This window comes from Callithrix jacchus, chromosome 5 (assembly GCF_049354715.1).
Source record: "Callithrix jacchus isolate 240 chromosome 5, calJac240_pri, whole genome shotgun sequence".
In the NCBI taxonomy this organism is placed as follows: domain Eukaryota; kingdom Metazoa; phylum Chordata; class Mammalia; order Primates; family Cebidae; genus Callithrix; species Callithrix jacchus.
Genome location: NC_133506.1, coordinates 101,787,326 through 101,799,835, shown reverse-complemented (window position 1 = coordinate 101,799,835; position 12,510 = coordinate 101,787,326). Strand labels below are relative to the sequence as shown.

The 12,510-nt window shown below is 49.9% G+C and overlaps 1 protein-coding gene across 4 annotated transcripts in view; it reads left to right on the top strand.

Moving 5' to 3' along the window:
* Positions 1-12,510, top strand: part of RHBDL3 (rhomboid like 3) — a 58,984-nt gene that overhangs the window by 28,996 nt on the left and 17,478 nt on the right. For all 4 annotated transcript variants that reach the window (XM_035300855.3, XM_035300854.3, XM_054256142.2 and 1 more), the window contains 3 exons: positions 147-295; positions 4,167-4,279; positions 11,940-12,040. In XM_035300855.3, coding sequence (XP_035156746.1) covers positions 147-295; positions 4,167-4,279; positions 11,940-12,040 — 363 coding nt within the window. The remainder of the gene's footprint in view (positions 1-146; positions 296-4,166; positions 4,280-11,939; positions 12,041-12,510) is intronic.

The window sequence follows — 12,510 nt, the reverse complement described above, 5'->3', positions numbered from 1 at the left end:
CACTGGCTATGGGGCATCCCTCTTTCTCTGAGAAAGAAAGATGATAACTTCCTGTAGGGACTCCTCGTGCTAGTCAGAGCAACAGGAAGTTTCCTGGGCGGTGGGCACCTAGTAACAGGCTCTCTCCGTTCTGTGCTGTCATCCAGGTTGCCTTTTTCCTCTACAATGGGGTGTCGCTAGGTCAGTTTGTACTGCAGGTAACTCATCCACGTTACTTGAAGAACTCGCTGGTTTACCACCCACAGCTGCGAGCACAGGCTTGGCGCTACCTGACATACATCTTCATGCACGCAGGGTGAGTACCTGTCTTCTTTTGCTCTGTCAAAAGACCCTACAGAAAAATAAGTGGTCGAGATAGCCTGGATTGAAATATAGTTTTTGGATTATTTTTATCTGCTTGGACACAGGATTTGAGACGGCTGCTTGAGACTCATTTAATACCAAAATATACAGGTACATTATTGAGAGTGAATGAGAAAGGGAAAAATATATAAGAAGGAAAATGCTAAAAGCCAGCAGTGAGAAAGCACACACATACACAGCATGTGATTCTATGTATTTGCTAGAGGTGGCTTGAAAATTTGTTCTCAGCTTCCTAGTGGCCAAAGCAAAAAGAGACATCAAGCCACCAGATTCATTGTCCTTAAATGTGCGTGAGTTCCTCCCAGTGTGGTCTCTCTATATATAGAGGGTCTTCTTGAGGAACTCTGGTGTTTATTAGAGTTTCCATTTATAGAGCCCTGTAGCCTCTTTGGGAGCTGGAGCACAGTCAGTTCTCATTGGTGCCTCCCACTTCATGATAAGGAACTACTAGCTGGCCAGGCGACCACCCGGGTCCACATCCTTTGAAAAACAGCAGTCTGGAGGCTTTTATGTGGTGGAAGCACTGCGATAGGAGAGGAGAGACCCCAGACACCAGGCCTCTGTGGTGTCTTCTGCAGCCTCTCCAGAGGAGTGAAGGAGCTCACTCTTAGCCTGGGAAAAACCCTGGGGGTGCCTGGCCCTGGGGTGGGAACTGGGAAGGGGGTCACTCTGGCCCCAATGGCACCATCATTCCCATTGTTCAGCAGAAAGACCCACAATGGCCAAGAGGAAGTTGTCCCATGAGCCTCCCTTCTCTTGAGCCTCTAAAGCAGGTGCAAGAGCTAACCCTGAATTGGCTGCACCTGTGGGGGAGGGTGCTTTCCGGGTGGAGAGACCTGAATGAATGCCTCTGCTCAGGCTGAAGAGGATCGTTGGTACAGGCTGCTTCCCTTGTCTGGTTTGCCCCAGGCTTTGATCTCACAGGGCTAACAAGCAACAGGAGGACTGTCATGCTTCACTCACATCTACTCATGAGCCAGGGGTGACAACAGACACGGGGTTGCCCTGCCTAGGCAGCCCAAGCCAGTGGTTGCACATGGGTTCGGACTGTCTGCCTTCTTTCTGGGACTGCCCCTTGACCTCTCTTGGTGCCTCAGGGTGAGGAAGGAGAATAACCAAAGCCTCCTTGCTCCATCCTCTGCCTCCTGGAGCCGAAAGCAGTGTGCTCACAGTGGACAGGGCTCAGATGCCCTCAGCCGAGGCCTAGAGGGCTGACCTGGGCCTTTCTCCAGTAGTTGCTTTGATGGGGCAATGCCTGCCAGGAAGAGTCCTCGGAGGAGTCTCCAGGTCTGTGGATTTTGAGCAAGGGGCTCTTGCCTGGTGCAACAGAGATAGACACAGCAGGAGACAGGAGACAGGGACAGCTGGCCAGTGTCTAGGGAGGTCGCAGCAAAGTGACCTGTTAACCAGGCATCACACTTGTAATCCCAGCATTTTGGGAGGCCAAGGTAGAGGATCACTTGAGGCCAGGAGTTTGAGATCTGCATGGGCAACATGATGAGATCCTCTCTCTACAAAAAATAAAAATCTTAGCCAAGTCAGGTGGTGCTTGGCTGTAGTCTCAGCTACTCCGGGGGGCTGAGGTAGGAGGGTCACTTGAGCCCAGGAGGTCAAGGCTACCGTGAGCCAAGATTGCGCTGCTGCACTCCAGCCTGGGAAACCGAGTGAAACCCTGTCTCAAAAAAAAAAGGGACCTGAAAATAAAAAGTGACCTGTTACTCAGAGACATACTGTAGGCCTGGGAATCCAGAAGCCAGTGTGGTGAAAAAGAGCTCAGAAGGAGGCAGGAGCCTTGAGTTCCTCCCTGGCTTCTAGTTTCAGGTTCTGAGACTGTAGAACAGGGCATGTGCTGGAGAAAGCTGTAAGGCCCCTCCGCCTGTGAATCTGATGTCACCAGCTCCCTTTCCAGTGACTTTTCCCGACACCTCTAATCTCCCTAAAATCCTTTAGCTAGCAATCAGTGGTGGGTAGAAGATTCTAGCATAGTAGAATCCAGGACACAGCCTAACATGTCTGCACTACCTTGCAGGTACACTCCTGAGTAAGCAGGTGCCCACGTGGTACCCATGGTTTCTCTGTGCAGTACAGCTGGGCCTCCAGGCAGGGCCCTGCTGACCAGCAGCAAGACGGAGACCCAGGCAGGGCCCAGACTCTCTGTTACAGGCTGTGTTACTTCCTGACAGACAGCATCCCCTGGGAGGGGCTGTCAGCTCAATGTAAATGAGACAGTGGGTGTTAAAGTGCTTTGTAAAGTTGAAAGCACCAGATTGACTTACTAATAGTCATGTTACAATCTTTTCTGGTAACATGCACACAGCTAGACACCCCACAATTTTAGCAGCAAGATCTAGTCACAGGTAGTATAGGGAAAAAGGCATTCACAGTGTCAGAAAACCTGGGGTCCCATCTCCCAGTCCTGAGGGTTTTGGAGCAGAATAGGTTTTTCTCTTCTTCTTTTTTCTTTTCTTTGAGATAGAATCTCATGCTGTCACCCAGGCTGGAGTGCAGTTGTGCAATCTTGGCTCACTGCAGCCTCTGCCTCCCAGGTTCAAGCGTTTCTCCTGCGTCAACCTCCCAAGTGGCTGGGGCTACTGGCGCACACCATGATGCCCGGCTAATTTTTGTATTTTTAGTGGATGCCCGGCTAATGTTTGTATTTTGTATTTTTAGTAGTTCAAGGCCAGGCTGGTGTTGAACTCCTGACCTTGTGATCTGCCCACCTCAGCCTCCCAAAGTGCTGGGATTATAGGCGTGAGCCAGCATGCCCAGCCAAGGTCTCTTCTTACAGCAGGAAAGAGAAACCTCCCTTATGAGCCTTTAAGGGAAAACATTGAATTATTAAGTTACAAGATGTATCTTTCATGCCTGCACTTGTTTTAAGAACATACTTTTCTTTAAACATCCATAGCTCTTACAAATAGAGCCAGAACATGGCCGGGCGCGATGGCTTACACCCGTAATCCCAACTGTAATCCTGTAATCTGAGGCAGGTGTATCACTTGAGGTCAGGAGTTCAAGACCAGCCTGGCCAACATGGTGAAACCCCATCTCTACTAAATATGCAAAAATTAGCTGGGCGTGGTGGCCCATGCCTGTAATCCCAACTACTTGGGAGGCTGAGACAGGAGAATTGCTTGAACCCGGGAGGCAGAGGTTGCAGTGAGCCGATATCACTCCCCACTGCATTTCAGCCTGATTGACAGAGGAAGACTTCGTCTCAAAAACAAAAAGACAAAAAAACAAACAGAGCTAGAATGACCACATGGCCCAGTGAATGGAGCAGATCAGGCAGATTAGAGACCTAGGCTGTGGTCCCAGCATAGCCGCTAACTGTGGCTGGTCACTGGCTATCTGTGAGCCTTAGTTTTTCATGTGTTAACTGATGGAGTTGCTGGATCTTTTTTTTTTTTTTTAAGAGATGGGGTCTTACTATGTTGCCCAGGCTGATCTTGAACTCCTGGGTTCAAGCGATTCTCTCACCTCTCAAAATGTTGGGCTTACAGGCATGGGCCACTGTGCCCAACCTAGTTGCTGGATCTTGACTGTGGTTAGTCTCTCACAGTGCCAACTGAAATGCTGCCAATTACCGCCCAGGCACATGTGTTTCTGTCCCAGCTGGAAGGAATGCTCTTTCCAAGATGGTCTGTCTAAATTGTCATTCCTTCCCCCAGACCATGAGCTCCTCAAAGGCAGAGATGGTCTTGCTCACTGCTGGATCCCTGGCATCTTGGGGGATGCAGGTGTTTGTTGAATGAATGAATGAATGGATGGATAGATGAATGAGTGTGGTCTTTCTGTCACAGGATAGAACACCTGGGACTCAATGTGGTACTGCAGCTGCTCGTGGGGGTGCCCCTGGAGATGGTGCATGGAGCCACCCGAATTGGGCTTGTCTATGTGGCTGGCGTTGTGGCAGGTAGGCCCTGTGTCCACAGAGGCACACCGCCCTAGGGTGGGCTGGGAGACCCTGTGGGGCATGGCAAGCCCCAGGCTTCCAGGACACACAGAAGATCCTCATCTCCAAGGCTCCTGACTTATTGGGCTGTCCTCCAGGCACACCCACCTCCCCAGGAGGCTGGAGAGGGGACTGTTGCCCAGAGAGGGAGATGTGTGGCAGGACGGGGGAGGAGAGCACTGGATTTGGGACAGGCTGGCCAACTGACTGTCAGTCTCACACCACCATGCAGTAGCTCTGTGAGCTTGGGGAAATTTCCTGACCTCCTTTGGCCATGTTAAGCTTTAAGAGGGAACTAATGAGATCTGCCTGTAGGGTTGCTAGGAGGGTGGAGTGAGTGAGGCAACAAATGGAACAACAGTGCTCCAAAAACTGGAAGGACACAGTGAGATCCCCACAGGGGAACCAAGGGGTGAGTGGAGCCAGGCGCTGCCCTGGCCATGTAGCACCTGTCCCCAAAAGGAGAGCTGGCCGCTACCCAGACCAACCACAGTCCCCTTGCCTGACCCACTGCTGACTGGAAGTCTGGTTTAAGAGGCAGTGAGCCCTCACTCCATCTGAAGGCATCTGGGCCTCCAGCTGACTCGGCACACATGTGGATGTGGCAGGTGATCATCCCTCATGGATAGTGGCCAGAGTGAGCTTTCCACCTTCTGCCCTCTCCCTAGTGGGAGGTGAGGCGGGTGAAGTGAGCTGGGGAGAGTGTGGATTTCTGCGGGAAGAGTCTGCCAGCCAGGCCTCTGAACATGAGGATCTCCCTTGTGATGTCTCCAACTTTATTGCCGGCAGTTTGTTTTTTTTTTTTTAACAAGGTTTGCCGCCTCAGCTCTTCAGCTTGACAGCTGTGCCCAAGGGAGCTTTGTGTGTATGTTTAAGTAAGATCTTAATCCTTTCTGAGTGGCATTAAAGTTGTCATCAGGAGAGCTGGGCAGCGTCAGCCTTGTAAACAGCAGGCAGGCGGGGACCCTGGGAGTAACTGAAGTGGTTTCAGAAATCAAAGAGGAAGGGTCCCACCCCACCCACATGAGGCTGGTCTGCTAGTTCATGAACCCTTGGCCTGGTATACTCACCCAGCACCATCTCCCTCCCTCCTGTATGCGCTGAGGTTAAAAACATTGGCCACCTTGGACAGCACCCGTGCAAGCCCCTCCCGGAATCCAGTGCTCACCGTGCCCTTGAACTAAGGGCTAATGAACATCTCTAAGTGCCAGACTTGTTCAGCCACCCACATACCCCCCTAATCCTGACATCTTGGGATTTATAGCCCCATTTTCCATACCTCAATACCCAGAGACCCAGATGTTAAATGGCGACGAGCAGGGAAGACACTCATAACATTTGCAGTTAGTATTCAATTAGATGGGAGTGCCAATAACCTAGAAGACAAAAATGAGATTCAAAAGGACTCAGACCTCACCCAAACCATGTGACGTACAGTGGGGAGACAGTGTAGGTGTCACCTCCCCAGTGACACCAGTGCAGAGTAGGAAGATTCAGACAGAAGCAGAGCTCATCTGCTGAATGTGAGCGTGTAGAGCTGTATCATTGAGCACATGGCGTGCACTATTCTCTCTGAGTCATTGATTAAGACCAGAGGGCACTCTGGTCACCACATATGTCATTGATCTCCATGATTGAGTTGATTGATCTACCTCTGCTGTTTGCCCTTTCTTCCCCCCCCAAGCTCTCCTCTGAGAGAAATGCTGGTTTACAGCCAGCCTGCCCTGGACTGGACCGGTGGCAGTTATCAGTGCCTGCCATATGCAGGCCATATTTTATCCACACAGCACCGTCATGAGGTGTGCACTGTTGCTCTCTCCCAGCACAAATACGGAAACCAAGGCTTGGAGGGCTAAGTGACTAGCCCAAGAAGACACAGCTAGAAAGTGGTAGAGCTGGGCGCACACCCAGACTGTTTGACCCCCCAAGGCTGTACTCTCAGCCACTGCAATAGTGTGATGAGAACCAAAAGGTGGGCCTTGTCCTTTTTGCAGATAATTTATTGTCAGAAACTAAGGCAGACCAGCTGCAGTGGCTCATACCTGTAATGCTAACACTTTGGGAGGTCAAGGCAGGAGGATTGCTTGAATCCAGGAGTTCGAGACCAGCCTGGGCAACATAGGGAGACTCTGTTGCTGCAAAAAAAAATTTTTTTTAATTAGCCGGGTATGTTGGTATGGGCCTGTAGCTGATGCAGCAGGATCGTTTGAGCCCAGAAATTCAAGGCTGCAGTGAGCTGTGATAACACCACTGTACTCCAGCCTGGGTGACAGAGCAAGACCCTGTCTCAAAAAAAAGAAAGAAAGAAAGAAAGAAAAAGCCAAAGGAGACCTTAATAGATGTCTGGAAGCCTTACTGTCTAATTCCTGCCCAATGAAAGTGTTCCAAACCCACACTTTGTAACCAGGATAGCTAACTTTTATGGAGCATATATATGCTCCAGGCATATGATAAAGGGTTTGTGGATGTTCGTGGATGCTGTACTCATCACTGCTGTCCTATGTGGTGGGTACTGTCACCCCCATTTTACAGGCAGCTCAGAGAGGTGAAATGACTTGCAGATTTGCTCACCTGGGAAGTACTAGGACTGGGGTGGAGCCCTTCCCAAGCCCTGGACTTCTAACCAGTGCTTGAGGCCAATGTGCAAATCACTTATGGCTAGCAATTGTATGGCACACAGTGTAGGTATTTTAAAAACCGGTACCTTGGGCTGGGCAAAGTGGCTCACACCTGTAATCCCAGCACTTTGGTAGGCTGAGGTGGGCAGATCACGAGGTCAAGAGATCAAGACCATCCTGGCCAACATGGTGAAACCCCATCTCTAGAAAAAATAAATACAAAAAATTAGCCAGGTGTGGTGGCATGTGCCTGTGGTCCCATCGACTCAGGAGGCTGAAACGGAAGAATCACTTGAACCGGGAGGTGGAGGTTGCAGTGAGCAGAGACTGCACTCCAGCCTGGTGTCAGAGAGAGACTCTGTCTCAAAAAAAATTAAATAAAGATTATGTAGATTATTAACCATGTGTGCATCCCCCAGAGCCTAGCTCAGGGCTTAGCACATGTTAGGCAATAAATATTTATAGAAAAAAGGAAAGCGGCCAGGTACGTTGGCTAACACCTGTAATCCCAGCACTTTGGGAGGCCAAGGTGGGCAGATCATGTGAGGTCAGGAGTTTGAGACCAGCCTCGCCAACATGGTAAAACCCTGTCTCTACTAAAAATACAAAAATTAGCCAGACATGGTGGCAGACGCTTGTAATCCCAGCTGCTTGGGAAGCTGAGCCAGGAGAATTGCTTGAACCCAGGAGGCAACGTTGTAGTGAGCTGAGATTGTGTTATTGCACTCCAGCCTGGGCAACAAGAGCAAAACCCCAACTCAAAAAAATAAAGTTGCTTATAGCTATTACTGGATAATGAATTAAAATAAATAAATAAATAAAGAATAAAGGAAAGAATATGTAAATAAAGTCACATTGCTTAAAGATAAATGTTCTGCCAATTTTTATTTGGATTTATTTTTAAGGCCAAAGGAGATGTTGAAGAACACCTGCTTTAAAATTTTCTGGGCTATAGCTGGGCACGGTGGCTCATGCCTATAATCCCAGCACTTTGGGAGGCTGAGGCGGGCCGATCACCTGAGGTCAGGAGTTTGAGACCAGCCTGGCCAATGTGGTGAAACCTCGTCTCTACTAAAAACAAAATGGCCAGGTGCAGTAGCTCATGCCTTTAATCTCAGCACTTTGGGAGGCTGAGGCGGGTGATCACAAGGTCAGGAGCTCAAGACCAGCCTGGCCAATATGGTGAAATCTTGTATCTACCAAAAATACAAAAATTAGCAGGTTGTGGTGGCACACACCTATAGTTCCAGCTGCTCAGGAGGCTGAGGCAGGAGAATCGCTTGAACCTGGGAAGTGGAGGTTGCAGTGAGCTGAGATCACATCACTGTACTCTAGCCTGGGTGATAGAGCAAGACTCCATCTCAAAAAAAAAAAAATTTATGGGCTGAGATTATCATAGCTATACATTTTGGCAAAGTTGCCAGTTTATCTGTGTGCTGGCATGGACTTGGAATTTTGTGATGGTGGATACAGAATTCATAATCCTGATGACAACTAAGTTCCACGGTTTGCCTCTGTGCAGAGGTATGATGTGTCACTCCAGTTTGCCATTGTCTCCTGGTCCTTTGCCCCAAATGACCTCTGTGGAATTCATGTCGGCCTTATCTGCCCATACCTATTAGGATAGTTAAGAGCTTGTGAGAGGATTCCCCCTGGCCCATACTTCCTGCCCAGGGAGGGCCTTTGTTACTGTGCTTGTGTGTACACAGCTCCATGTTTGTCTATGGTCTCTCCCAGTTGCTCTAGTCCAGGGATCACCTGCAGTCACTTGAAGAAAGTCTTTGCTCTTTTTTGGGTTTTAGGGTTTTTTTTAGACAGAGTCTCACTCTGTCACCCAGGTTGGAGTGCAGTGGCATGATCTTGGCTCACTGCAACCTTCACCTCCCAGGTTCAAGCAATTCTCGTGCTTCATCCTTTCCAGTAGCTGGGGCTACATGCGTGTACCACCATATCCAACTAATTTTTGTATTTTTTTCGTAGAGATGGGGTTTCACCATGTTGGTCAGGTTGGTCTCGCACTCCTGACCTCAGGTGATCCACCTCCCTCAGCCTCCCAAAGTGCTGGGATTACAGGGGTGAGCCACCGCACCTGGCCCAAAAGTCTTTATATCACCAATGGAGGGCAGGTGTGTTCAGGCCGTTACCTTCAAGGTTCCAGAACCAGGATCCAAGCCTCGGACCCTGGGTCTCAAGCCAAGACTCATGTCACTGAATTTCTGATCTGGAAGGAACCAGGGAGATCCCCTCCAGCAGTGGCAAACCATTCCTCAGGCATCAGCCCTGCTTAGAGCTGCTGTTTGTGTTCTGCTCCATGGGTTAGGGTGTCCTAGAAAAGTTTCCTTTGAAAAGAAAGTTTTGGGCCGGGCACGGTGGCTTACGCCTGTAATGCCAGCACTTTGGGAGGCCGAGGTGAGCAGATCACCTGAGGTCAGGAGTTCGAGACCAGCCTGACTAATATGGTGAAACCCTGTCTCTACTAAAAATACAAAAATTAGCCGAGTGTAATGGCACATGCCTGTAATCTCAGCTACTCAAGAGGATGAGGCAGGAGAATTGCTTGAACCTGGGAGGCAGAGGTTCCGGTGAGCTGAGATCACGCCACTGCACTTCAGCCTGGGCAACAAAGTGAGACTCCATCTCAAAAAAAGAAAAGAAAAGAATTTTGCTCCTCAAAAGTTGGAAAGCCTTAGAGCTCATTTTACAGGCATGAAAGAAAACTAAAGCCCAAAGAATTCAGGGACTGTGTCCAAGGTCACACAGCTAGCCAGCCAGGCCCCTTCCATACTCCTGCCACAATCCCAAGCTGACCCCTCACCCTAGAGTCAGGACTCTGAGCTGTAGATAGGGTGAGGGAAAGGTCAGTGTATGCTGGCTTGACCCTGGCAGGGGCCCTTCCCTGCCTAGGGCTGCCCTGAGGCCGCCCTGCCTTGGTGGACTGTGCTGGGGCAAGGGTGAGGGAGTGGACTCTGAGCCAGTTTGTACAGATCTGCTTTGAGATGAGAGGCCACCCTAGGGAGGCTAGGGCTTCCTCTGTCCAAAGGGTAATTAATGAGGAGCAGCTTGGGCAGCCAGCCCTCCTCGAAGCCCCGCAATGCAGCCTCCGCAGACTGCCCCGCCAGGAGAGCGTGGGAAACCTTTGTCATGCAGATCCTGCTGCCTGCTTGTTTGCCACCCTGGGATTTTTCTTTCCTGTTATATATGGCTGACCCTGTGGCTAGGCAGTAAAAAAAGCAAAAGCAAAAGAAAGTTATCTGACAATAGATCAATACCTAATTAAAGCCAGAGGGAAGGCATGAAAGATTTATAGTTACCCTGGGAGGAGAGGAGGACTTGGGAGTCCTCAGTTCATGACAGGTTGGTTTTTTTTTCCCGAGCGATTATATCCCCCTTGAGACCAAGAATTGGTTGTGGGGAATCTCTTTCTTGAAGGATCTCAGTGCGTGGGGAGGCCTTGATAGAGGTGGGGGCAGGGGAGGTGGAGAAGTTTATCAGGGGCTCTCTGCTGCCAGGTGATTGGTGCTCTGGTTGTGGGGCTGGGCCCAGCCTCCTCCTAAGTTGTGGATCTTGCACCCCATAGAGCCTGCAGAATTTGGCTTTCTGCCTGTCCCTCCTCTGGCAGCTAATTGGCTCTTGAGCCCTCGGGCATTTTCCAGTGGTAATTTCTGTACACTCACCCAGGCCAGCCACCTCTCATCCTCTGAGCCCTGGGCTCTACCTCCTAGTTATTTTTAGTCTCCCATGTCCTTCCCTGGAAGCCAAAGCATTGATCACACTTAAATGAGACCAGAACAATAAATTTCCCATCTTCTCTTTGCCCAGCTTCCCTCGCAGGACAAAAGTTTGTCATCCACCAGACCAAGCCTCACATACCCTTCCTTTCCTCCAGAGGGTATGACATCATCTCTTCCCTGTGACTCTTCAAGGACATGTTTCCTCCAAAGGAGCCCCACTCAAGAGATGCTGTTGGCCTTTTGTGATTTAGCCGGGCTGGAGGAAGGGTGGAAGTAACCCTAAGCAGTTTTCTAGATGCTGTTGATCAGAGGGAGCAATGGTAGAGGGTGGAGGTTAACAACCTCTAAGCCAGTTTGGGGCGTGGCTGCTAGAGAGGCCAAGAGCACAGTTTTGGTCAAGAACAAAGGTTTTGCATCAGGCAGACCCAGAAGCAAATCCTGGTTCCAGCACTTCCTTCCAGGAGACTCTGGGCTCAGTCTCCTCCTCTCTGCAATGAGGCTACTGGTGCCTGCCTCAGAGGGCTGTCTTGAGGGCTGAAGGGAAGAAAGTCTATAAAATATTTGCCTGGTATCCATGCCACCTAAGTGGCAGCTGTTTCGGCAATAACTACTGCTACTATTTTTGTTATGGTTCCAGAACCCTGACGTAGCCCCTTGTCAGGCAGAGGTTGGGTTGAGAGGCAGATAATCCAAGAAGTCTGAGGTTTACTTTAGGCAAGACACTTCCCTCTTTGAGTCAAAGAATCAAACGGTTCTTTCAGCCAGAAATTAATCCTCTAAGAAATGCATAGGAGGCAGGGCACTGTGGCTTACACCTGTAATACCAGAACTTTGGGAGTTTGAGGCAAGGAATGCTTGAGTCCAGGAGTTTGAGACCAGCCTAGGCAACATAGGGAGACTCTGTCTCCACAAAGAAAAATACAAAAGTTAGCTGGGCATGGTGGTGCACGCCTGTAGTTCCAGGTACTTGGGAAGCTGAGGCAGGAGGATCACTTGAGCCCGAGGGTGAAGGCTGTAGTCAGCCGATCCTGCCACTGCACTCCAGCCGGGGTGACAGTTAGACCCCGTCTCAAAAAAAAAAAAACCCAAAAAAAATCAACAACAAACAGAAATGCATAGGAAGCTCCCAGGCAACATGGACTCAAAGGAGGAAGAGATGGAGTCTCTTGCTCTGGAGTCTTAGCACTGAACCTGCAGAATCCAAGGCCTGGGACTGGGGTGGGCAAGCTGAGTCCTGCATTCCTGAGAATTCTCACTGTCTTTCTGTACTAGGGTCCTTGGCAGTGTCTGTGGCTGACATGACCGCCCCAGTCGTGGGCTCTTCTGGAGGGGTGTATGCTCTCGTCTCTGCTCATCTGGCCAACATCGTAATGGTGAGCACCTCTTGTTCTCAGCGTGTTTTCTGGCCCTGTTCTCTGCCATCACTGAGACTGAGTATTAATCTACTGGAGTTGGCTCAGCCCAGGCCCAACAAACGCCCGGCAGACCTGACCTGGAGCAGAGTTCTCTCGCACTCCTCACCCCCTGCATGCCCATTTCACATGGGTGCCTTCCAGATGGAATTCCTATTTTCTCCAGTTGTAACTTGGCGTGGGACCGTGCCCATCTCCCTCTTCTGCCTTTTTCCCATTCACTGATGTTAAAGAGTTAACATTTGGCTGCTAGCATGCATAGCCATTGGAATTGCTTCTTTATCATAGATTGTTAAAAGTGAAAGGGCTTAGATTATCTCATCAAAATTCTCAAATAGGAAAGGAGGCTGTGAGAGGTTAAGTGACTTATCCAAAGTCACAGTCAAGTTTGTGGCAAAATGAAGTCTTGAACCCATATCTCCTCACAACCA